We start from the raw sequence: 23948 nt of genomic DNA, 5'->3' as shown, positions 1-23948 counted from the left end.
TTGCTAACTCATCTCGATGTTTTCCTGAAGCTGGGAAGGGATGCTTTCCTGAGACAATAGAAATGATTGTTAGTGAATATAAAGCAAAGTTATGAGGCGAAATTTTGCCAGTCGGGACCTGGAACGTCAGGCTAATGAAACAATCTCATCTAGCTGGACTAATCTTGTTTGTTTTCAAATTTCAAGCAAGCCCTGCCATTGTGAAAGTACAGCAGCTTCACATGTTAAATGTTCCTTCCCATATGAAAAAAACACAGCTGTGACAAGCATACCACTCTTCATGCATATGATTTGCAACCAATCTTTTCTGTTAAGAGTGATAAAAGGCAAGTATTCACATGGCATTATTCTGCTACATCAGGGAACTTTCTATCCAAATGGATAAAATATCTAAATGAGCAGGAGGAGTGTTAACACTCTTACAGAAATGTTTGAATATAAACTTAATCATATTTTGACTATATCCCTCTCTGAAAACAGCAACACAAAAGCAAGACCCATCTTATTCACTTAACATATATGTTGAGACTGCAGTGTGGATCTTCTCTTAAGGTCTTTTTAAATGTTTAAAATGTTTTCAGTTTAAGTGAGGAAGTGCATTAAGATTTTAAAAGTTTCTAAGTATCTTGCAAAACTTGATGGGTATTTGACAGAGAGAGAGGGGGGGGGACAAGAAAGTGGGTTAGAGCAAAAAAAAAAATCTTCCACACTCTTGTAGTTATGGAAATAACATGTTTTGTTCCATCAATGTGTGCACTTTACATTATTCAGCACAAAGCTTTGTAAAATAAGAATCCTGGGAATATCACAATATAAAGGGGGAAAAGGTACAAATAACAGCTTCATAAACTGAGAAATGTACATAAATAAATCATGCAGATGGGGGCAGTTTGCTTAGCTGGCAAGAAACAAAATATGGAAAATCTGCTTGTTAAACAATAACCACAGAGTGTGCTTTTATGATGTGTTTTTTTCCTCTTCACCACAGTAATTCATATTAGAGGTAGAAGCGGTTGCATGTTAAATAAAATCATTCAGCATTGTTCTCACATTGCAAAGAGCTGACTTATGTTGTTTTAAGATGCCTCCCATTAGAAAGTAAATATTTGTCTGATGTTACACATTTCACAAAATTTAATAAAGATGAACTGTAAATAAAGTCACAGGCAGATTTCAGACAGTTTTATTAGCAGATTGTTGAAAAGGAGGAGGGGAAAAAAAGAGAAAAATTAAATACAATACCAGTAAACGTGGTTCTCACATTGAAACCAGGCTCAAATAACTAGGCTACCATAGAAAAATTTTCCAATTCTTGCATTATGATGTAAAAACAGATTTTTGTACAGATTTTGTACAACAAAATTCATAATAATTTTTTTTCTCATTTTTAGAAAACTTTAAATATATAGATAAAAATAGACAATTTTCATAGGTCCTACATGAAGATGAGAATGTTCTGTTCCAAGGGCTTGCATAGAGCGCAAAGGTGGTTATAATATAGAACAACTAGACATTAATATCTCTTAAGATTACAAAAAAGCATTTAAACAATAACATGAACACAACATTTCTTCATAATCTAGGCAAAAGGAAAAACCTTTGTGTGTAACTAAAGAGGGGCAAAAGGAACCCAAATTCATCATACGGTAGCATTTAACGAACTGTAATATTTACACTTGTTTTTAGTAAGATATACTTCTTTTCCTCATTATCCTTAGCATTTCCTTTATGTAGGTACCAAACCAAACGATGATGCATACCCAAAGAGTCTGGAAAGTATACACTTTATGAACGATTAAGCCTACTTACAGGTGACTCTCTGCAAGGAGCAGGAGCAATGATAGAGATGCTACAGATTTCATTTGTAGATTTTTTTTTAATTAACAAAAAACACCCCTCTTTTCTCTCATATAAATAATTTAACAGTTTGCCACAAAGTCCATCTAATGACAGCTGTTAACCCTTTAAAGACTGCACTTGGGGGGGGGGAGAACAACTGTAGTCTTTTTATTATTATTAACATGTCTATTGTGAAGTATCCTGTAACAATGTTTGAATGACAAAATGGTCCCTAATGCCTCTTTTAATTCCATGGGGTGAAATGGTTTTATTTCTCGATGTAAAATCACGAGAGACCAAAAACAGGCCACAAAAAACCCATTCCGAAACACTATTACCAGGGCAAAATAAGAATTTAAAAACCACAAAAATCAGAATTATTTAAATTAGGACAGCGGTGTTGTTTTGACAGTCAGCATTACTTCAGGTGAGACATTTTACACATCAGTGGTTCCGATTACGTTTTTATATAAAACGTATGCGTATAAACATTGAAGAGGAAGAATGTGAGCGCGAAGGGTGCCCGTTAGTCAACAAAGCAGTCTTTAAAGGGGTAACTTGGAGTAAAGAAGATAATTTAGGATGTAATAAGCACTGTGTCACAGCTTGCTTCCAGTTATGAGCACAAAGGTGGAGAACAGATATCATAGCATTTATAAAGACAGTAAAAATAACACGCAGCCAGCCTTGCTTAAGACAACGCAGGCAGGAAGGACAAAAGACTTCAACTTTATCACTTAGCTCTACGTGGTATTGGACTGATAACATCAAGTGTCTGTTTAGCCTCTGAGGTTTCCCCCTCCCCAGCAAATTTGACGTAATATGACATTAACATACAAAAATATTTCTGGCGGGTTGACTTGCTCTTGAGCCACAATTTACTCTTAAAAGTGCTGCCTCACAGCACTGACCAATATACAAATAAAAGTGGCTGACATCCCCAGATCCCGTTCGTTAATACTGTGACTTCAGGACAAATATTTACATGCCTGCATGCGTTAAAATCAGAAAGGTGTCGTTTGGACCAACAGGGTGACAAAAACATATTATCTAAAATTGTTGTTTTCCTAAAATCTAGTATTCTACGGCATACATAATACCTTCTGTGTGTGGTTTGTGATTATATAACTGTACATTTGACCAACAGTTTCAATAAGAAGCAACATCTTGTCACTCCCCCTCCCAAACTACTGCCAGGTTAGAATCAGAAATTATAACAGATCTTTAATCCTTACTTAGAGAGACTATTGCAAACAGTAAAAATTACTTTGTTTACATTCTGTACTTCTTTTTTCCACTCAAGATAAAATTGTTTTGACTTCTTGTAATGTGTTGGTCTTTTGAAAAGGATATTGGGGAAATAGGTCTTTAAATGAAACAATATTCTGTCCTAGAATCAAAGGGGGTGGTGTTGGTGTAACTCTTTTGTTTGTCTGTTCCTAGTTTATGCTTTTCGGAATTTTCTTATGCCTCTTTTGGAAAGATTCGCTTCGATACTGTCTTGCTGGTTTACATAATAGTCTTTTAAAAGTGGGCACTGTGGAAGTTTTGTTTGATGTGCTCAAAGAATTGGAGGAGAGTCGAGGTCCTACTCTGGCCGTTCTGTACAAGGAAGTGTCCATAGGCAAATTTCTTGTTAGCTGGCTGTTGAAGAAGTGTGCTACATAAGTTGTAGAAACATTCTCTGCAACACGGGGAGAAGTCCCAGGAAACCCACGGAAGATGCCCTTTCGAAAAGTTATAAAACCTCTGCACACGGATACATGAAGTGGCCAAGTTGCCTGAAAAGCACCTTTGTTTTTGCAGAACTTGCAAACTGGCAAATGTCTCGCTGCAGAGTTCTTTAAACTGTAGCACACAGGTCTTCAGCTGGATATGTTCAGTACATGACAGTAGTTTTCAAATAAAGTCTTCCATCTAAAATATAAATAATACAAAAAAAGTTTGAAAGTGCTTTGAACATTGCTCTCTGACAGCATATTTCACCTTGTAATGCTGATAACACTTCCTGCTAAGCAACTTCAAGTCTGGCGGTATCTCCTCAAAACTTCTCCAGTCTGACTGCTACAATGCTTTCTAAGTGACTGAAGTTGTAAAAGAGGCTGCGTTCATATAACTATTATAACACTGGGAGAAACTACGGGGCCTCCTGTGGATTTTGTTTAACATTTAACTGTGCTAAAGGAAATTACTTTGCTATGGCAGGAGCAATACTATTCATAGGCCCTATGTGCTCTTACCAAAAAATACAGATCATGATGCAGGAGAAGTTCTGAAGGACAAAAGACAATGAGGACTGGGTGACAAGTGAGGGAAAGGGAGGATGAGCTAGTCTGGTCTGTCCCACCCAGTCTTACTAATCAGGGATGGTACCTAATAGTACACTCTTCCCCATGGTGAATACAGTGAACCAGCCAGAGCGTTATTCCTAATAATCAGGCTAGTAGCCCACTCAGAGGAGTGGAATCACTGGATACAACCAAGGAAGAAGCAGACTGTCAGGGTGCTACTGCCGAGTTGAAAGATGCTTTTCTTGTACCTGCAAGAGATGCTAGCTTATGGCCATTATTTGGATTTTAGGTGTATTGTTCAATGCACATACAACAAAATGCCCATGTCCACTTGTAGATGTGAATACAGAACATCAGGAAAGAACAAAATATTCAATAGATTCCTTGATTCTAGAATTTTTGCTCTCTATGTTAATTGTCATTAATATATATATATATTCTTCTCCACCTTTGGCTTTCAAATACAAAAGGGATATTTATGAAGTATGGAACATGAGAGGACCACCATGCAAGAAATCAGCACTGAGATTGTAATAGTTTTAACTCAGCCCCCCCCCCCCCATTTTCCCCCTCCTAGGAGAAAGTTAACCTGATTCAGAAGCACAAAGAATTGCATTGTGGGTTGAAGTTTTATGCCAGAAAAAGACAAAAAGCAGAGGAGCTGGTATCTCTCCCCAATTCTATGTGTCTTCTCTAGAGAAAGTAACCATTTCCTGGTAGATAAGGTTATGGAATCTGATTTAGGTGACTTGGATTTGCACCCAGCTCAGCCATTTGGATTGTCTGTTTTCATTGCATATATGCCACTTTTTCAACATTGTCTATTTTGGTGTACAAACCAGACTATAAATGTAACAGTAAACCAAGAAAGTCCCCCCCCCCCTTTTGAAGGACTTACACTCTGCTTCCAAACCAGGATGGACTGATTTAAATCAATGTGATTTAAGCCACCCCAAAACACGCTTAAATGATAGATTTAAAATATGTTTCTTGTGGGTATTTGATATATTTCCTAGCCAGTGATGCATATTTCTACATCTTAACTTACCACTGTAGCATCAAATCTACCTAGGAGGGTACAGGTTTCTCAATCTATAGAATAACTTTTTTATTAATTTTAGCAAATTTTATATGGTACATAGCTGATTTCATAGTTTTCTCTGTATGTATGTCAAAAGAAGGGCCCTGCCTATTCATAAATATCAATTACAGAACTGTGCTTGTTAAAAAGCACGTACAAAAAAAGGAAGATACAACATCACCCAGGTAGGCGCCATGCAATAAATGATCATCCCAGGGATATACAGAAAACATATAAAAAATCTGATTGAACGGGGGGGGGGGGGGGAATCATTTTAAAAAATAAAAGATCATCCATTTTTACCTATTCCATTATGCATATACATATCCCTAACTGGATGAGAAATGGCATACGCAAATTAATGTTGTGGTAAGAATCCCAGTAATCGAAGCCGTAATCCCACCAATAAATTGTAGAGAAAGAGCTGTGTAAGGATGGGTTCAGTCCTCCTTCCCCTTCCCTGCTAAACAGCTGACTGGTGTAATACTAACTTATGTTTGATTAGAAAGTGCTCTTAGTGATACATTCAGGAGTCTGAGGTTGTGGCCCGATGCACCAATCCGCATCTGTAACTGCTGATGGATCTGTTTCACATTAACACAACTATTAGACTGAAAATTCATAATCTCAGAATAGGGAGAGGTTTTAGTCAAAAAGTTGTGCATTTCTCCCCTGCCAGATACTGCTGGTGCTTTAATTTTAAAAAGCACTCCAAGATGTAAGGCTTTTGAAGTATTTTTTAAAAAACAGATTTCATTTCATTCAGCTTGTGGGAGGGAGGAATCCAAGCAAACAGAAGTTACGACGCCTCCTCGCCTATATTTTCAATGCATCCTTTTTCCTTACTGCAGCTGGCTTGTCTTAGCAATGCTTCCTATTGACATTGTCACAGACTGGATTTCTTGTCTGTCCTTCTCACTCCTTTTCCTCACCCACTTTCAGAGAAACAGGCCCTCCATCCATTTTGCTCCTTCATGTATTACTGCCACCCTCAACCATCTGAAAGCTCCTCTCAGCTCTCCAGCAGTGGCCTACCACCCTGGCTGCTTCTTCGGCTCACATTTTGACAAGCCCTATTGCCTTCATTTGTTCCTTCTGAGAAGGGATCTAAAACTGAAAACTGAAGCTGCAAAGCTTTTAGATAAACACTACGCTTCCCCAAATAAAGGGAAAATAAAGGGGCAAAAATATTTTCAAGGATCTGAGTGGGGGGAAATCCATAAACCTATCAAAGCTAGTCTGGGAAGTATTAAAACTGGAGGGGTTACATTGTTTGTTTAAAATATGAAGCTGAAAATAAAGGCTTTCTGGACCAGCTTTTGCTTTAGGAAGATATAATTCTCCCGCGTGAATAGAATAGAACAAAGCCGTTCTTTACTGCTGCCCAGAAACAACTGTTGGAGACTGTATAGTATTTATCAGAATTTTAGTTATCTAGAATAGGTAAAAGCTAACGATTACAGGCATTGGCTATTATTCCTGTACCTACGGGTTAAAGGTAGTCTACATTCAGTCCATTATGTTTTATTTATCTGTACTGGGTCTCAAGGAACTGTTTGTATCTCAGGACAGAAGCTTCTAAATCTGCAGGAAGAGTGAGTATATTTTTCAAAGCCTGCTACGCGAGGCCCTTTTCACCATGAATGTCAAAGAGGGGGAAACAGCAGGGCACATTCTGAAAGACGGCGTTTGCCAATATTTATGTAGGACTGGTTTCCCTTCCCTTCCAAAAAAAGGCATATGCTTGCTACATAATCTAATGAGCATAGATCAGGCCTGCTCAACCTGTGACAGTTCAATATAGTCCACCAGCAATGCGAAGTCAGCCACTAGAGAGGACTGGAAAACTTGCTGTTTGGATTATTTGCCTGAGACTACATATAAATGGGTGAACTGTCAAGCAGCTAGCAGACCACGATGCATGTTTGGTTGGTGAGCTGCATCTCGTCACAAGTTACTCAGGCCTGACACTGCAGGTAAATATCACTGTCAACCCGTTTATCTATGAATCATAACATTAAAAGCATTTGCAATGGGAGCATGTCTGAACTCACTTTTAAAAAGCTGTAGGTAGAAATGAAAAAAGAGACTGCACATATTTTTGTAAACTTAAGAAAATAATAATAATAATAATAATAATAATAATAATAACAAAGCTTTATGTGAAGGTTTTGATTCCAGCCTATGTTAAGACTCCTTCATAATATAAATATGTCCTGATTAATTTATTTGAATGGTGTGCTATAAAATATGTCCCATCTGCCACAAATCAGCCGCATTAATGATTAAGAGCTCAAATCCTTTGCTTTTCTCAGCTTCCCATCATCATCCATTTGCTTTGCTGCTGGGAGCATAACTTTCCCTTTCTGTGTGACAACAGTAGCAATCCACCAGTGGCATTTCACCATTGCCAGGTAAACAGTGCAAGCGTTGTGTGCGAGGGACTGATCTGGGTGGATAGGAACATGTTAGGGGGAGCTTGCATATTTCAGGATCAATGAAATGTCCCCATAGCTCTATTTACTTTGCTGTTCCATTTTAAAAAGTAATGTTATGCCTCTTTTAAATGTGCCTTTCCAAAGTGGTGTAAAAATAGAAATGAAAGAATAAAACAAATAATCCAAGCCAAGAACCACAGTGCAGCATAAAATAAATAAATAGTTGCTAAAATCAATTTGCTTGGGGCAATTAAAAAAGCATTGGGTCTTAGCCCTAAAGCTTGACAACCTGTGCACCAGGTAGCCAGCCCTGGTTTTGTTCAGTTGCTAGTCTATCGCAGCTAGGACTTCCACTGGATATATCAAAAGAACGGCCTTTGTCAGCTTTTTAGCATAGAAAATTGATGTGGAGGAGGAGGAGGGACCTAACTTCAGAACCTTGCTCCTCATCCGCCTCCTGATGCGCTGATGTGCCTGCAGTTAGTGGATGAATGTACAGCAACTCTTTACATGTGTAACTCTGCAAAGCATCCTTGCAAAGCGCCTTGCATCAAGGGAAGACTGTATGTTTCCATGCAGATAGGTCTCCTTAGCTTCACTGGGCTGATGAAATATACATCAAATAAAACTGAATGTTTTTTCTCTGAATAAAAACAAACCTGCTCACGTACGTTAAAGGATGTAATCAATGTGCATTTCCTGTTAGGAAGAAACTCTTACTGAAAAATGGCAGCTATTTTGTTTCCTCAGAAGATTTTTTTTTTTTTTTGTAGGCACCTGTAATCTAATGAGGTTTGCCATTTTTCAAAGAACAGCTGTGCCCAAACGCACACAACCCCTTCATCCCAATGTTGATAAAAGCATCTCTGATCCACAGCTCAAGCAGTTTTAAATTATATAACTGCTGGGTTTATTTGTTTTAATAAGATAGGGCAAGTGTGAATCGCAGTGTAATCCTAACCTTCCATTCAACATGGTGTTTTAATAATTGAAGGGAAAGGAACAAGAACAATAAAAAGGAGACAAGGACAAACAAATGGGGGATGATTCATGCAATGTTTGATAAAGCAGAACTGGAAAATCCAAATAAAAGCAAGCGTCTTGCAACAGATGGAAAGGATCTTAGACAAACTGTAACCCTTATCAAAAACACTTACTAGGAAGTAGCTTATTAGGGTGTTTTAAAAACACACACACAAAAAACTTGCCCTCATATATCTTGTTTAAGATGTAAATGCTGTTACACAACGAATCCTTTGGGGACGTGTTTAAAGTGAAGTTGATACATATTCAGAAATTTTGAAATGGAAGAGATTATAACTGTGTAATTTCTAAACATTGTCTTCAACAATTTTTGCTTGACAATCCTGTACATGCCAATCCTTTGTTATGGCAAAGTTTGAACTCCTAGCTGGTACATATAAGGTTGTTTCATACTGAGTCAGATTATTGTTTCATCTAGTGCTGTCTCCTCCAGGTGTTGGTCACTTCCTGGGAGTCAGAGAAGGTATTTTTCCAACCCTACAAAATTATTAGCTAGAAATACCAGGGACCGAAACTAGTTTATCCCCTACCTAGTGAGGGACTAGGTAAGGATTGGGAGACCAGACAAAATAAACACACTGTAGATCTCTGGCCACAAATCTGTATGTGAACAACAGGCCTCATGTAATTAAGCTGAAAAAATAAATCTTCAGATAGGGGTGCTAAATGAATCCAATGGGCTTAATATTTTGTAAAACAGAATATGCTGGAATTTTGCTGAAGATACTCCTGGTGATAACTCATACCTTGCCTTGTCAGAGTTCACAAAAAACACCAGGCATGGTCCATACAGCTGTATTTCCAGCTCCAGTGCTAATTTAAAAAACTTCCCCATGAACTGTGCAACTGTCCTCTTCCCAGTGTCAGGCTGGGTCACAAATACGTTCTTCATATTTTTAAACAGGTTCTTGGACCATTGGTACCGGTTTTGAAGATGTGACAATATATATATATATATAAAAGAGAATTTTTCTGCTGCCTGGTGAACTTGGCTTTCACTTGTTTTTATCTGTTTCAACAGAACAACAGCACTTCCCGGAAAATGAGAAACAAAAGAACTAGTTACTTACAATCACTGAACCTGAATTTCTAAAGCACTGCATTCCGGTCACCTCTATTAGGAGAAGAAGCAGGGGTGGGAAAAGAGGAAAACAAGGGAAAAAATAAACAAATGTCGGAGTCAGACATACTAGACTAGGAAGTCATTGCTAATTATAATCGGCTTGTGATCCTTTTATCTCTTACTGGGTTCAGTTTGCTTTGCATCCAGAAGTTGACCAATTGTACAGAAATTCCGCAAGAAGTGGGTTCATTTGGAATTGGTGATAGTCATATTCCCAGTTAAAATACATATAGTTCCCAACGTGCAAACTGCATTCATTGGGCAGAAGTGGCAATAGACCATTCTGGTATTGCTGAATGAATGTTGATTCAAAAGATATTGTGATGGCAAGAAATGAATTTGTTGTCAGCAGAAAGGTGACAATTATGGCTTTATGCAAAGAAATAGTGAGAACAAAGTTGTTTCTTAGGTGAATGTGATAACTTTTTCCAATTGCTCCAGTGGAAGTCCTTGTGTGGACTTCTGCTAGCAGGACCCATTAGCTGGATCCAGCCCTCTGAAATTAGAGACCTAAAGGAAACACAAACTCCTATGTGTATCTCAGGGAGTAAGTATTCGTAGCTGTATATAGTGGAGAGAATATCTTTCTTAGACTTTTTCTGCCTCGTTTGACGCCAAAGAGCAAGAAATACGTGCAGAAACGTAAATCTGCCAAACTTGACATAGAAACTTTAAGACGATTCCATTGCACCTTTTAGAACAACTATGGAAACTGATGTAGAGCAGATCATAAGGATACATAGCTAACAGCAACACAGTGCATCTCCGATTAGATTTTACAATAGGACACAGTAACGTGAAGCATTCTTCCCACAAGAAAGTGATGGTTTGCGACTATGGTTACTATCTGCAATGCTTTTAATGTCCGTCACTAGAGCTTGTAACATGAATGGAATTAACTTATGTCATGACTGGGCTTGCCATTTATTAGCTACAATTGCACATCTCTCTCTCCCCCTTCTCATCCAGTTTGCAATGAGGTAAAACAGATGCATCTCCAACACACATGCAAATGCATATGTTGTATATCTGCGTTACATTGCCAATTTCCCTGTCAGTACTTTGAACAGCGAAGGCTTTCCTCTCTTGCCGTCTGAAGGACCTTATGAGGAAGGGGGGAAATGAGATTGGAAAATGTCTGCCTGATGGCACACACTCTTGAGAGTCTTGTCCTCCCTGCTTTGAACTGCAAGGGAGCTTTCCATTTACGTATTTTCCAAACCATTTGCTTTATGCATTTATATACATATGCGCATAAGCAAATAGTTTAGAAAAATAATGCATTCACTTCAAATGGTAAGGGTAGTGGAAGAGGGAATGACCCCCCCCCCCATTGTTGATGTAGTGATGATAAATTCCTCCTTCCCTTAGCCTTCAGACTGATAACAATAAGGCCTAGATCTGGGAGGACTGTACAGTACATAGGCAAAGATTCTGAAAAAAGTTCCATCATTTTCCATCAACTGCTATTACACACACACACACACACACACACACACACACACACACACACAGCCAACAAAGGTATGACTTCTCTCACTGTGAGGAACATCCCTTTCTTGTCATTTGAAGAATCCTAGGGTAAGGAGGCTACGAGCTTCATGTCACCAATTTTTCCTCTAAAGAGAATATATAGCTATAACCAACTTCAGGATAGTGTAGGAATTTGGAAATGGGCATAAGAAAATAACTACCACTGTTCCCTATCTTGCTTCACTTGTTAGTTTTAGCAGACTCTTAGTCTGCTAAGAGTTCATCCAATTTACAGCGTTATTGGTTCAATGATGTTGTTTGGATATTTTCTTCTAAACTTTTACTATTTATTTTGATTTTAATGTTTATTTTGTGCTGCCCTGGGACCCTTGGTTGAAGACGACAAATTACCTTACATAAATAATCAAAACATTTACTCAGATGAAAGGTCCAGTATATTCTCTGGAGCTTACTCCCAGGAAAGTGTCCACAGCATACAAATTGCATTGCATATGCCATGTGCCCAGATGAAGCCAGAACTGTAATATCTACAATGACTCCAATGCCATATCTATAGAGCAGCCAAAAGACAACAGTATTGCTGAATACAATAAAAACAAAAATTAAGTATGAATTCTGGAAAAGACTTGTTGAACACTGTTGTTTCTAGTGCAAAGGAATGTGATTGAAAAGCACACCTCTCTTAATGCAGGGAGTTATTTTGTTCTTGTTTGTTTGTGTTTTCCCACTGATTGTTTATAATAAGGAAAATAAAGAAGTCAAAACCTCAGGTGTCTCATAGTCTAAGGCCAGTTTTGCTATCCTTTATATGATACCTTCCATCACAACCTATGCTATTATGCTATGGATGTTTTTCTATACGAGTTCCGAGATAACATCTCTGTTTTTAATAAATAAGGATGGCAAGAACATAACAGAAAAAAATGCTGAACAAACTGTATCCCTGTCAGTGAGAGCCAGGCTACCCAGTGTCTCAGAATGGAGGATAGGTTTTGCTCTCACAGAAGAACATGTGATTTTTATCCTTCATTGCCGTAGCAAGGGAATGAGTGCTGTTATTAACTGCCGTGATGCTTATTTAGAGATGCTGTATGATATATGCAATAAGATTTGATGTTTTGTTGGTGGGTGTTGGTTGGTGATCTTAAATCTTAAAAAAAAAAAATTAAAAAAGAGAGAGATGCTGTATGATAATGTTATGAATGGCAACCTGAATTTTGCAACATACATTTTAGTCGTGGCAATTTACCATCCTTAGAAAATGACACTCAGGTACTGGTGATTAACCAAAAGGATATTGGAAAATAAGGCCAAGCTTATCAGAAACCACAAGAGCTGTATTACTAGGAATGAGCTGATGTTTTGAGAGATGAAGAAGTTGCCATGGTCTTTGGTGAGTGTGTTGATGTAAAGCAAGCTGGTCTAGGTGAAGCCAGTGTAAGGTTGCACCAGATCCAAACTCCGTTCAGCTACAGGGCTGAGCCTCCCTATGCCTGGCAGAGGGAAAGCAAGACTTTAAAACAGTGTTTGAGTTATATTATTACCCTTTTTAATTTATGCTGGGTTTCCAGGTCAGGTGGCTTAGCTGAATGACTTCCTCTCCTCTGGTCCTGAGCCCCCCCCCCCCCACGTTTCTTTTCAGGACTTAAAATCTACTGGGCTCGGCTTAGCCAGCTCGGTCCTTTCTGAGATGGGATGGGGGAGATAAACTAACATACTTCCAGCTGGGCCATGTATGGGGGAGTTAAACTGACATAGCCCAGCTGTAGCAAGAAACTCCAGGCTGATCTGTAGATCTGCTGGATACAAACTCGCTCATCCTTGTGGCCAAATGATTGCTCCTTCAATATCATTTAACTATAACTGTGCTAGTATTGCACTGATAGCTGAACCCAGGACTAGCTTACATTGATGCAAAAAAGATGCATTGACAATGGCCCAATTTGTTTATAAATGCAAACATTAAAAAGAAAAAAGAAAGCAAAAGGGGGAGGGGAGACCTCAGTGGTGCACATAAGACAATTTATTGCCTAACATGTTTAGAATATTTCAATTCTTCCTGTGGGCAGCTCTGATTTAGTCAAAATAATGATGTTGTGGGAAACAGTTTTGGTTTCTCTTTGAAACTACTTTAAATGCATTAGGCAATAAATTGTCTTCAGTGTAGCTTTTAATGTGTTCTTTCCTTTAGTTGCAGCGTAGCTGGGCCATAATATGACCAGGCTAGCCAACAGTTAGAATCTGAAGGTGAAATACCAATGATTAAACGACAGGCAGAAAATGCTTTAAAAACCTAAACTAAGCCTGGTATTGTATGCTAGCCCTGAGTACCTAGCACATCTGACACGTCAATAAATACAGAATCACTTCTATGACGATGTAAGTAAACAGAAATTCTATGATGAGTGATTTAAAGTATTTCAGGATTACTATAAACAACAACAAAAATTCAAGAATGCAGTCTGCTACAGCAATTCCTTTGGTACCTCCTCCTTTTGCTTGACAAGATATTGCTTCTGTGGCAAGTATCCATTTTTAGGGAGTGTAACTGCAATAATAATGTTATACATCTAATAAGTGTGAAGCATACAGAGCATAGGATTGTCCTCTAGGGTATTTCTGTTTTAAGGCCCATTTTAAGGTAGTTTTCAAGGAGTTCTTGCCATTGAAAACTGTTTATACAGTGCAATCTATGCATTCCTCAGAAGTACCGTACTTTTCCGTGTATAAGACTAGGTTGTTGGTTTTTTTACTAAAAAATAATGTTAAAAACAGGAGGGGTAGTCTTATACACGGGGGCACTCTCCCCCCATTTTCTTAATTTTAAACTTCCCAAAATAGGGGGCGTCTTATGCACGGGGGCGTGTTATACATGGAAAAATATGGTAAGTCCCACTGAGTTCAATGGTATCTATTCCCAAGTAAGTGCATTGATAGGATCACAGGTTTAACAATTCAGACTTAGGTGGCAGGTAATCTGATGGCAAGACCTGCTGGGATGATGCAGCAGAGCTTCAGCTTAGCCAACTGGCTTGCAGCTCAGCTTTGCTAAATCAGGATTGCTGTACTTTTCCGTGTATAAGACACCCCCATGTACAATGGTACCTCGGGTTACGAACTTAATTCGATCTGGAGGTCCGTTCTTAACTTGAAACTGTTCTTAACCTGAGGTACCACTTTAGCTAATGGGGCCTCCCACTGCCCCTGCGCGATTTCTGTTCTCATCCTGAAGCAAAGTTCTTAACCCGAGGTACTATTTCTGGGTTAGCGGAGTCTGTAACCTGAAGCTTCTGTAACCCGAGGTACCACTGTATAAGACGCCCCCTATTTTGGGGGACTCAAATTTAAGGAAATGGGGGGAGATGGCCCAGAGTTGTTGAGCTTTTGGGGTGGGGGGTTTGTTTAGGCTTAGGTTTGGGTTTAGAAGAATAGTTTGGATTTGATATCCCGCTTTATCATTACCCGTAGGAGTCTCAAAGCGGCTAACATTCTCCTTTCCCTTCCTCCCCCACAACAAACACTCTGTGAGGTGAGTGAGGCTGAGAGACTTCAGAGAAGTGTGACTGGCCCAAGGTCACCCAGCAGCTGCATGTGGAGGAGCGGGGAAGCGAACCCGGTTCACCAGATTATGAGTCTACCACTGCTGCTAAATGGGGTTTGGATCTGGAGTAAGTTTATGCTAGTTTAATTGGCACCAATTTGCTTTACATCAAGTTCCTGTGCACTGGGCTGCTCCCTTTAACTCTTGCAAAACACTGAAAAGATGTCCACTGAATATTAGTCTCCAGCCTCTGAGGAGCTGGGGCCCACCATTAACCTTCATCTGCAATAATAATAATCTAAACTGTAATGTATTTTCTTTGCTTCTTATGTTTGCTTGATTGACATGTTATACTTTTATCTGTACACCTGCATTTTTAATGTGTGCAGTGGGCCTGGCCCTGTGGCAAATATTGAGATTAGCGGGTGCAAGGGTTAGAAGAGAAAATGTGATAGATAAATAACAGAGATGCTTTTTAGTTTGTTGTAGTTCCTTTCTTTTACAATACCTGCAGCTATTTGTGCTTTGCTGTCCCTATCTTCATTTAATGACTCCACTTACTTGTATTAGAAAATTTCTGTGTAGATAGTCTATATAATTCTCTGCCTCATATAGAGACAAGAGCATGCATAATAGGTAAATGAAAAGCTCTTTCTAAAGCGAATTATTTGGTCCTAGGGACAATTTAAAATCTCTATTTACAAGTGCCACTCTCTCAAAGCTGTTCTTACAGAGATCCTGCTTCTGTGCCATATTTGTTCAACAACAAGACGGGTCTGCCATCTGTTTTTAACATGCCGCTCTACTAATTTCTGAGTTTTCGAACTCTCCGAGCAAGGATTTTAACCAATCAACGTGTGGGAGGCATTTCCATATGGGGCACAAATCTTGTTGCGCACCTCTATTGAAGCAACTTGTTTTCATTGTCCTCCAAACCCACAACTGTTTGCATAGTTCAAGTATGGGTTTATTATTCTTACAGCGTTGTACTTATCCTTGAAAAATGAATCTCCAGTTCATAAATCTTACTATGCACTATGTTAAATTTTGTATAGCAGCAATTTTGCATTGTAACCATCTCTTTGCTTTCCTCCATTACTATCCGCTACAATATTAACTACTTGATACATTACCTTGGGATATAGGTGGCCCCCTTCTCAAGTAATAGCCTTAACCTTTGCCTCTGAAAGACTAATCACTGTCCTTTTAGATCCATAACTTTTATAGAAATTGCTTTCTGCAAAGCACTTCATCACATTTCATCTCCTAATGCTCTCCTATTCTGATTTTAACACTACAGCTTTAATATTCAGCATGGGCTCATCTTTTGAATTCTCCTCCATACAAGACGGTGCTACCATTACTTTAAATGAATGCTTTTACTGCACTTGATTATGACCTATCCTTGCAATCATGATGTTTAATGCTGTTTATTCTATTAGAATACATGTAGCTGGCTTCCCTCTGTTGTTGGTATTTCAATTCTGTTAGTTCTGTTTTCCCCTTCTGGTTATGTTTTCCAGGAGATAAAAAGATAGGTCTTGCAACTATATTCACAAAAATCATTGTATTGATTTCAGTTCATTCCTAATGAGGGACCACAGTTCAGAAAAATGAACTTGTAACATTTGATAGAGCAAGAAAATTTTTGGAAAACATTTAGCACAATATTTTTAGTTTGCAGCATTGTCATTGATTTGAATAGAAGCAGGATTGCATCTTTATTTTTAAAAATGTTCCTGCGGCCCAAGTGACTCAGAATATATAATAACGTGTGTGTGTTTTCAGATGTTGTGAGCCTAAAGAGATTTTTCTGAACACTTCAATTATAAAAACATTTAAAACATACAAACTTGCGCAACTTTTATTTTAATGAAGATGAGAAGTTCATTAAAGAAGATAAATATTTCATTAGATGTTAAATAAAACAAAGAGAATTTTTGGCTTCTCTCAGCACAAAATTCCTTTGAAAGATTAATTAATACATGCAAATTATGCAAATTAGACCCATGCAAATATTTTATGAAGACAATTAAGGGAACCATTAATTACTGCTTTTTTTTGCTTCAGTGAGATTCATTCATTTAATTTTAATTTCACTTTAACTGTTCTGATGTATAATCTTGCAGCTAAGAACTTTATCTTTCCTGGTGGGTCACTTAAACTTATAAATTTCATCAAGTGAGCAGCAACCAGAATCAGAACAGATACTCTTTGGGTTATGTTCAGTATCAAGAGAAAATTTTGACACAATGCACTTCGAGGAACTGGGAAACTGAAAGAGAATGTGAGCTCATTCTTGGACAAGGTTCAACTGCTGAAAAAGCAATTAATTTGCTTTGGCTGTGCTAATATAGGGGAATTAGAAAGTGTGACACAAGACAAATAGAAATAATTAGTTCTCCAAAATGATGTTCTCATTAATATGGTTTGAACAGTAGAAATAAAAAAACCAACATTATTGTGGTAAATCTGCATTCTCTCCCTAGCCACAGGAGTCAGAATAATGCAAGAAACTGCATTTCTAAAACCTTTAAAAATCCCCGTAGCATTTTTTCCCCTTTTGGAATTTTTCTAAAAGCATACAGTAGATCTGATTCTTCAATTCCAACATTTTCCAAAAGGATTTATGATTGAAAATGTATGTTTGCAGAGAAGTAAATCCTATTGTGTTCAATGAGATTTACTCAAAGGTAAATGTGTACAGGATTTCATCCTTCTGTTTTAAAGTGTGAATTGTCCCCTCCCTCTTTCCCTCCTCTCAGGCAACATACCTCATCCCACACAAATAAAAACATACTGGTAAATCCCAACTGTGGTTTCTGCATTGTTTATTTAAATCAAATTTTATGGGATACTGTAGGCGATAATGCATAATGTGCTTATACTGTCATTTAAGCTGTGGTAGAAGTAGCATTATCCTATCAAAAGTTTCCCTAATGCCCTCTTTTATATTTGATAGCATAAAAGTTTTCTCCTTACTGAGTCTTTAAACAGGCAGGTACTCAGGAAAGTAAATTTTCTACTGCTTTACATATTAATGCTTGTTGCCCATAGGAGCAGGTAAGGATTCTCTCATGGAGCAAATAGTGAAAAAGCGAGCTTACTCGGGTTACAAATAAAGCAATAAAAGGCGATGTTAGAAAATAGTGACCCTGTTAGTGACAGTTCCTATGATCAGCATTTTCTGCTGCAGTTCCTGTGGCACTTAGCACTGCAGTTATGTTTCCATATTCAAGCCCTCTGCCTTAGACAGTTTCAGATACATGCTTAAGGTGCTATTGTTCATGAAGCCCTAAACCACTTGGGGCCAAGCTACCTGGGAGACAGTCTTCTCTCATACAGATTTGCCTGCACACTGAGGTCAGCAGAGGCTCTTTTGGTGGTACCACACCTTCGGAAATCCATCCCCAAAACACTGGAGAAATGGCCTTTACCATAGTAGTCTATGTGGGCCCAAAAATATGATGTGTGCCTGTTAAACGTACCTGTTTATCCAGGTGTTTCTTGATTCTTGCACATACGACCAGCTATTTATAGCTTCTGCTTAATGTTTTAATGCAATTACCAACATTACTTATTGAGGTTCTTATGATTTCTGTTGTTCTGTTGTTTTACGGTTATAATAATAATAATCTTTATTGCAGTCCGACATGGATTCAGAATAAAATACAGATTCATACAGACAACCCCCCAGGGAAGGGAAACCGAAGCGTTATTTGTTTATGTTGATCTGTTTTACGGTTGTACATCTCTTTGGATGTTTGATATAAAGTGGTGTAAAATTGAAAATATACGCATGGTTATGTCTGAGTGAAGTAGCCACACAACACAGGTGTATGGCTGGTGTACCAACAGTATCCATGAGAAGCTACTCCAAATGCTATAACAAATAAACAGTTAACTTGAAATCTAAGAAAATAACCCCCCCCCTATAAAGAATACCTTTATCTATAATAGCCAATTAGTGCATATGAAATAATTGATTGGGGGAGATATAAACCGGACTTAAATAAATGCAGATGATAAGTTTATAATAATCAGGGAACTTTTAAAAGCACCCCAGTAAGCAACAGAAAAAAATGAAATGCAATTAGCTTTAAGCCAGAGCTTGACAGATTTATGAGTCAGTATTTTGATGAGTTCCTCAGCTAATGATTCACCAGTCACCTACAGAGGTTAAGAAATCCTTTTGTTCACTGAAGTATTTTTTCCCAACCTTCTTTGAAGTAATCAGGTCATGAATTTCCTTACTTACAAGCCACGCAAAGCTGAGCAGCCTTAGAACAGGAAACCGCTACTGTACTGCAAGGTGGAGAGCCTTTGGCCCTCTGTAAGTTGTTGCAATTCCCAACTCTCATCAGCTCCAGCCATCTGGATCAATGGCCACCAGGGTTGGTGGAAAGCTCCATCCAGCAACATCTGAAGGGCCATAGGTTCCCTATCCATGCTGTACTGGTATCTCCTCTCTTGGTTGCCTTGAAAGCTTAGATCAGCCTGGTCCAAGGCTTGCATCACTTGTAATATCTCTTTTTCAGCCTTTCCTCTCGAAATCCTCCCCACATGATTCACCTACCGACATGATTGCACTGCAAAGTTCAGAAGGCACTGAAGAAACCTGAAGCTTAATGCTGACAAAATGTGAGCAATGGATGGCAATGTCACAACATATCCATCACTTCTACTCATGGGATCAAGGATGTAGTATTTCTGCATCACCATCTAGCAAGGCGACAGTGGAAGGTAAAAGAGGCTGAGGATTATTCAAGATCAGCCAAACTATATAAAGTTGTCACTGAATTTTTAATGGGAGAAATAGTTCTTTTTGTCCAAAATTGTCATGCTTGGGACCTCAACAACTAGCTTTTCTGTTGAAAACTTGAAGTGTTAGACCTTTTTGCATTCTAGAAGTGGAAAATCCTTTCTGTATTATTCTCACAAGTTATTTTTTTTTATCTATAAAAGGTAAAGGTAAAGGTACCCCTGCCCATACGGGCCAGTCTTGACAGACTCTGGGGTTGTGCGCCCATCTCACTTAAGAGGCCAGGGGCCAGCGCTGTCCGGAGACACTTCCGGATCACGTGGCCAGCGTGACATCGCTGCTCTGGCGAGCCAGAGTCGCACACGGAAACGCCGTTTACCTTCCCGCTGGTAAGCGGTCCCTATTTATCTACTTGCACCCGGAGGTGCTTTCGAACTGCTAGGTTGGCAGGCGCTGGGACCGAGCAGCGGGAGCGCACCCCGCCGCAGGGATTCGAACCGCCGACCTTTCGATCGGCAAGTCCTAGGCGCTGAGGCTTTAACCCACAGCGCCACCTGCGTCCCTTTTTATCTATACTGTGCTGCAAAAATTCATTTCTTCACACCTTCTACTAGTAAACTCAGGTGGTGAGTGCCACCAGGATTGTGGCCAAAAGAGAGCCATTGAGAAACAAGAGGAAGGTATAACTGTCAATATCCTTAGCAGAACATCAAGATTTGCAGAAATACAAAAAAAAAAAAAAAAAATTTAAAAAATTTAAAATTTTAAGGGAGGCTAAAAAAACGAGCCCAGTGAGGACCAAACATGGTCAATGGTCTTTGGATGTAGAGCGATGATTAGAAAAGAAAAATGAAATAAAAGTTATAGGGAAAGTGAAATGCCCTGTTTGATATTAAAAGAGAGAAATGGCCTGTTTGGAAAGAATGGCTGGCTGCAATCCTGAACGTAGGAGGGAGTACTGCTTCAACCTTTATCCAAAGAAACTGAATTCTATGTGTTTGAATGGAAAGATCAAAATGTCTTGACATCAGAAGGCTGAGAACCCTACATGCCCAGAGATACTAATGTTTAATGAGCACAATACAGAAAACAGCCTGCAAATCTATCCTCCTTTTGAAATTGGTGAATGAATGATATAGATGTACAAATAATATTTGTCACAAATTATATAACACCTCCTAATGCAGTGATCAGCAGTGCTAAGATATGCATATCTACTCAGAAATAAGTCTCTTAGAGTCCAATCCTAGGCTGTGTCCTAGGTGGGCAAGTATAGGACCAATAGTTTTCCTTATGAAATGCATGGTGTGACCAACATTCTCATTGCTCCTGAACATTCCACTTGATTTTGCACATGCTTTTGTATTCATTTTGCATGTTGGTTATTTGAAAATTGTTTAAGAATACCATGTTTGAAAAAAGCTTTCAGTAGATTAATCATTTATTTCACAAGAAAAGAAGTTATTTAATTTCATGCATCTACAGGAAAGCCAAGTTATAAAACAAGATGCAGGTTGGGCTAACTGTGAAACATTTACGTCTGCAACTTTAGAAATTATTTTGAAAGAAAGTGAAATGACTAAGTTAGCATGCTTTAACTTTGCTTTCTTAGGTGATAAATAGAATGACTGTCTAGTTTAAAGGTGTAGCTAACAATGACCTATGAACACTATGAAACAATAGCCTATTTATAGGTTACTGCCGGCAATCAATACCACCTTTTGTTTAACTTAATCAAAGTTGTCTTTAATTGATTAGCTTGGGCTGAAAAGCTGCCAAAATACCAGAGTTCAGTGCCAAGCGACAGGAAGCAAATTTATTATTGTTTAGTTTCTGTGCACTGCGGTAGAATTCCACTGTTTATTCTTGGTTGAGAAAAAAAAATGCAGTATGAGAGTACATAATTAGTGCATGTTTTCCTACTGACTATTTGGGTATCAATTATAAAAGAGACAGACAAACCAGAGAATGTTTCAAGGCCATAGACTGTGCTATTAGTTTCTGTCTCCATTCTGAACCTTTTAAAAGCGTTCAACATAGCCCCAAAACAAAACAGGTAAGCATAAGGCAACTGCTAGAATTAATACAAATAACGTTTTCTAGAAAAGAGCTACAATTCCTCACTCGGAGCTGTAGGCAGCTAGGACAGAGCAACGGGGACAGCCCCATTTACTCAGCTTTGTTGCCTACCAGTCCCATGAAGCAGGCAGCAGTCAATTCTTTTGACCTTTCAAGGGACTTTTTTTGGAGGGAGGGTTGCTTCCTCTTGGGCAGAGAGAGGGGGGGAAGAGGAGTATGTGGTGTGTGTGTGTGTGTGTGTGTGAGAGAGAGAGAGAGAGAGAGAGAGAGAGAGAGAATGAATGAATATGTGGTCAGCATCGGTATGGGGAGTATGGCTTGGCCATTTTGTCTATTTTCCCTGGTACTGGGGAATACTGTTGTCAGACAACAACAGCATCATTTTGTGGGAGTTGGTGATTCCTGCACTGCAGGGGGTTGGACAAGATGAGTCTTGGGGTCCCTTCCAACTCTACAATTCTAGGGCCCCTGCAGCAGCTGGTTCTGTTGCAGCTAAAGAAGTCTTATGATGGACTGGTGAAAGGACTATAAGGAGAAACTGAAGCCTTCAAATATGAAACAAAGATCAGAGGTCTAACGCTAAGGCACACTGTGATTTCCCCCAAAGGGGCCCCCCTTTCTTGGTGAGAAGCAAAGGAAACTAAGAATGAGTGTTACTGTTTATCTCATCTACATTTTATGGCCTTATAAATCCTCTTTTCCCAGAGTCCTAATATCCATCAAAGCAGGGAGTCAAATCATTAAAAATCTGAGTTCAGAGTAACATTTTGTTCAATGTACTCTCTTGCTTTCCCTTTGATAAACTCATAGTTCATTATATAATTGTCACCTCATTTTTTTTGTAAAAAAACCCCACACCTCATATTAGCATTAGCTTGTTCTGACTTTTCATTTAAAAATGGTATGCAAAGAATGATGGCCTGCATCATATTAAAAGTATGTATCATATTAACATATTAACATAGTACACACACACACAGAGTAGCACCTCGGCTTATGTTACCCTTGGGTAGCGTAAGCTTCGGGTTGCGAAAGCGACAAACTCGGAAGTGTTTCACCACACACGCATGCGCAGAAGCGGTCCCTCCAGTTGTGGAAATCTCAGGATCCAACCAGAGCTCCGGAATGGATCCCGTCCGCAAGTAGAGGTACCACTGTATATATATATATATATAAATTTTGTTGTACACTACCCTGATTTTATTTTATGAGTGGTGGTCTACAAATATTTTATACATTAATTAATCAATGACTGTTGTTGTTTTGATTAAAGGGGGGATACTTACAATTCAGCTCACCTGTTCTCTTTTTGCATCTTTGCACTTGAGGTATGGAACCGGATGTGAATTATTGCGCTTCAAAAGTTGTTAAGAATGTATGAGCATGGCCACTTTAGAGTGGGATGGTTGATCCTTCAAATTATTTGCATTTCAGCTCTCTCTGATAGAAGACTATTTGTTATATCAAAGGACTAGCAGTGGAATCCTATCCATGCATACTCAGAAAATAAGTCACTGAATTCAGTGGGGCTAAAAAAATTACAGCTCCACAAATGATTGAGGCAGCCACAAATGATTGAAGCAGCCATAGGAGAGGTCCTCCTGAAAGTGAATGGCCACTAGGGGTGCTGTTACACCCCTAAGTACTAGTTTTTGAAAATGAAGCACATCAGGGTAGGGTAGAGTTTCACTAATAGCCTCCAGGCAGTGGAATCACTGCAGCTTACCAGGAGTTGGGAGGTGCAGGGCAAGGTTGGAGCTGCACTGGCATACTGGTGTAGGAGGGTCAGATTTGCTGGGCCCCTGAATCCCAGACCTTGCCACCACCTTGGTCCTCCCACTCTTGGCAAGTGATGCTGACGGGAGGCTATTGCTCCTGCTCTGCTTCACTGGTCAAGCCAATTCTAGTACACACGGTTTGATAGTTACTTGCCTTTATTTTAAAATAACATTTGAATGCTAAGATCTTCAGCTTTCTCTGTGAGATGGCTAAGTTTTGCTTGTATAACAAGGTTGCTGCCATGAAGATAGAGAGACTCCCACTTAGGTTGTGAATACTATGTGTTTGCTCCAAATAAGAGGTGTAGGTAATAAGACACTCCAAACTGAGCAGCTATCAGGCAGCCTATTTGTGATTATAAAGGCTATCGGTTGTCAGGTTTGCTAAGCATATTTGTTCCGTATAAACTTTTTCTTTTTCAAAACTAGAGTATGTTTCTTTGTACAATATAAATATCACTGTCAGTTTTATTAATTT

At 38.8% G+C, this 23948-nt stretch overlaps 1 protein-coding gene across 8 annotated transcripts in view; it reads right to left on the bottom strand.

Annotated features, from left to right (window-relative positions):
* Nucleotides 1-1167: 1167 nt before the first annotated feature.
* Nucleotides 1168-23948, bottom strand: part of DACH1 (dachshund family transcription factor 1) — a 372289-nt gene continuing 349508 nt past the window's right edge. For 5 of the 8 annotated variants that reach the window (XM_079972643.1, XM_079972639.1, XM_079972641.1 and 2 more), the window contains 2 exons: nucleotides 9764-9807; nucleotides 1168-3756 (listed from right to left, as the gene is read on the bottom strand). In XM_079972643.1, coding sequence (XP_079828769.1) covers nucleotides 3739-3756; nucleotides 9764-9807 — 62 coding nt within the window. In that variant the 3' untranslated portion in view covers nucleotides 1168-3738. The remainder of the gene's footprint in view (nucleotides 3757-9763; nucleotides 9808-23948) is intronic. The other 3 variants (XM_079972640.1, XM_079972642.1, XM_079972645.1) reach the window with 1 other exon arrangement.

The sequence above is a fragment of the Podarcis cretensis genome, assembly GCF_951804945.1.
Source record: "Podarcis cretensis genome assembly, chromosome: 4".
Taxonomy (NCBI): domain Eukaryota; kingdom Metazoa; phylum Chordata; class Lepidosauria; order Squamata; family Lacertidae; genus Podarcis; species Podarcis cretensis.
The sequence above is the reverse complement of the archived record's forward strand: the minus strand, read 5'-3'. Positions and strand labels throughout refer to the sequence as shown.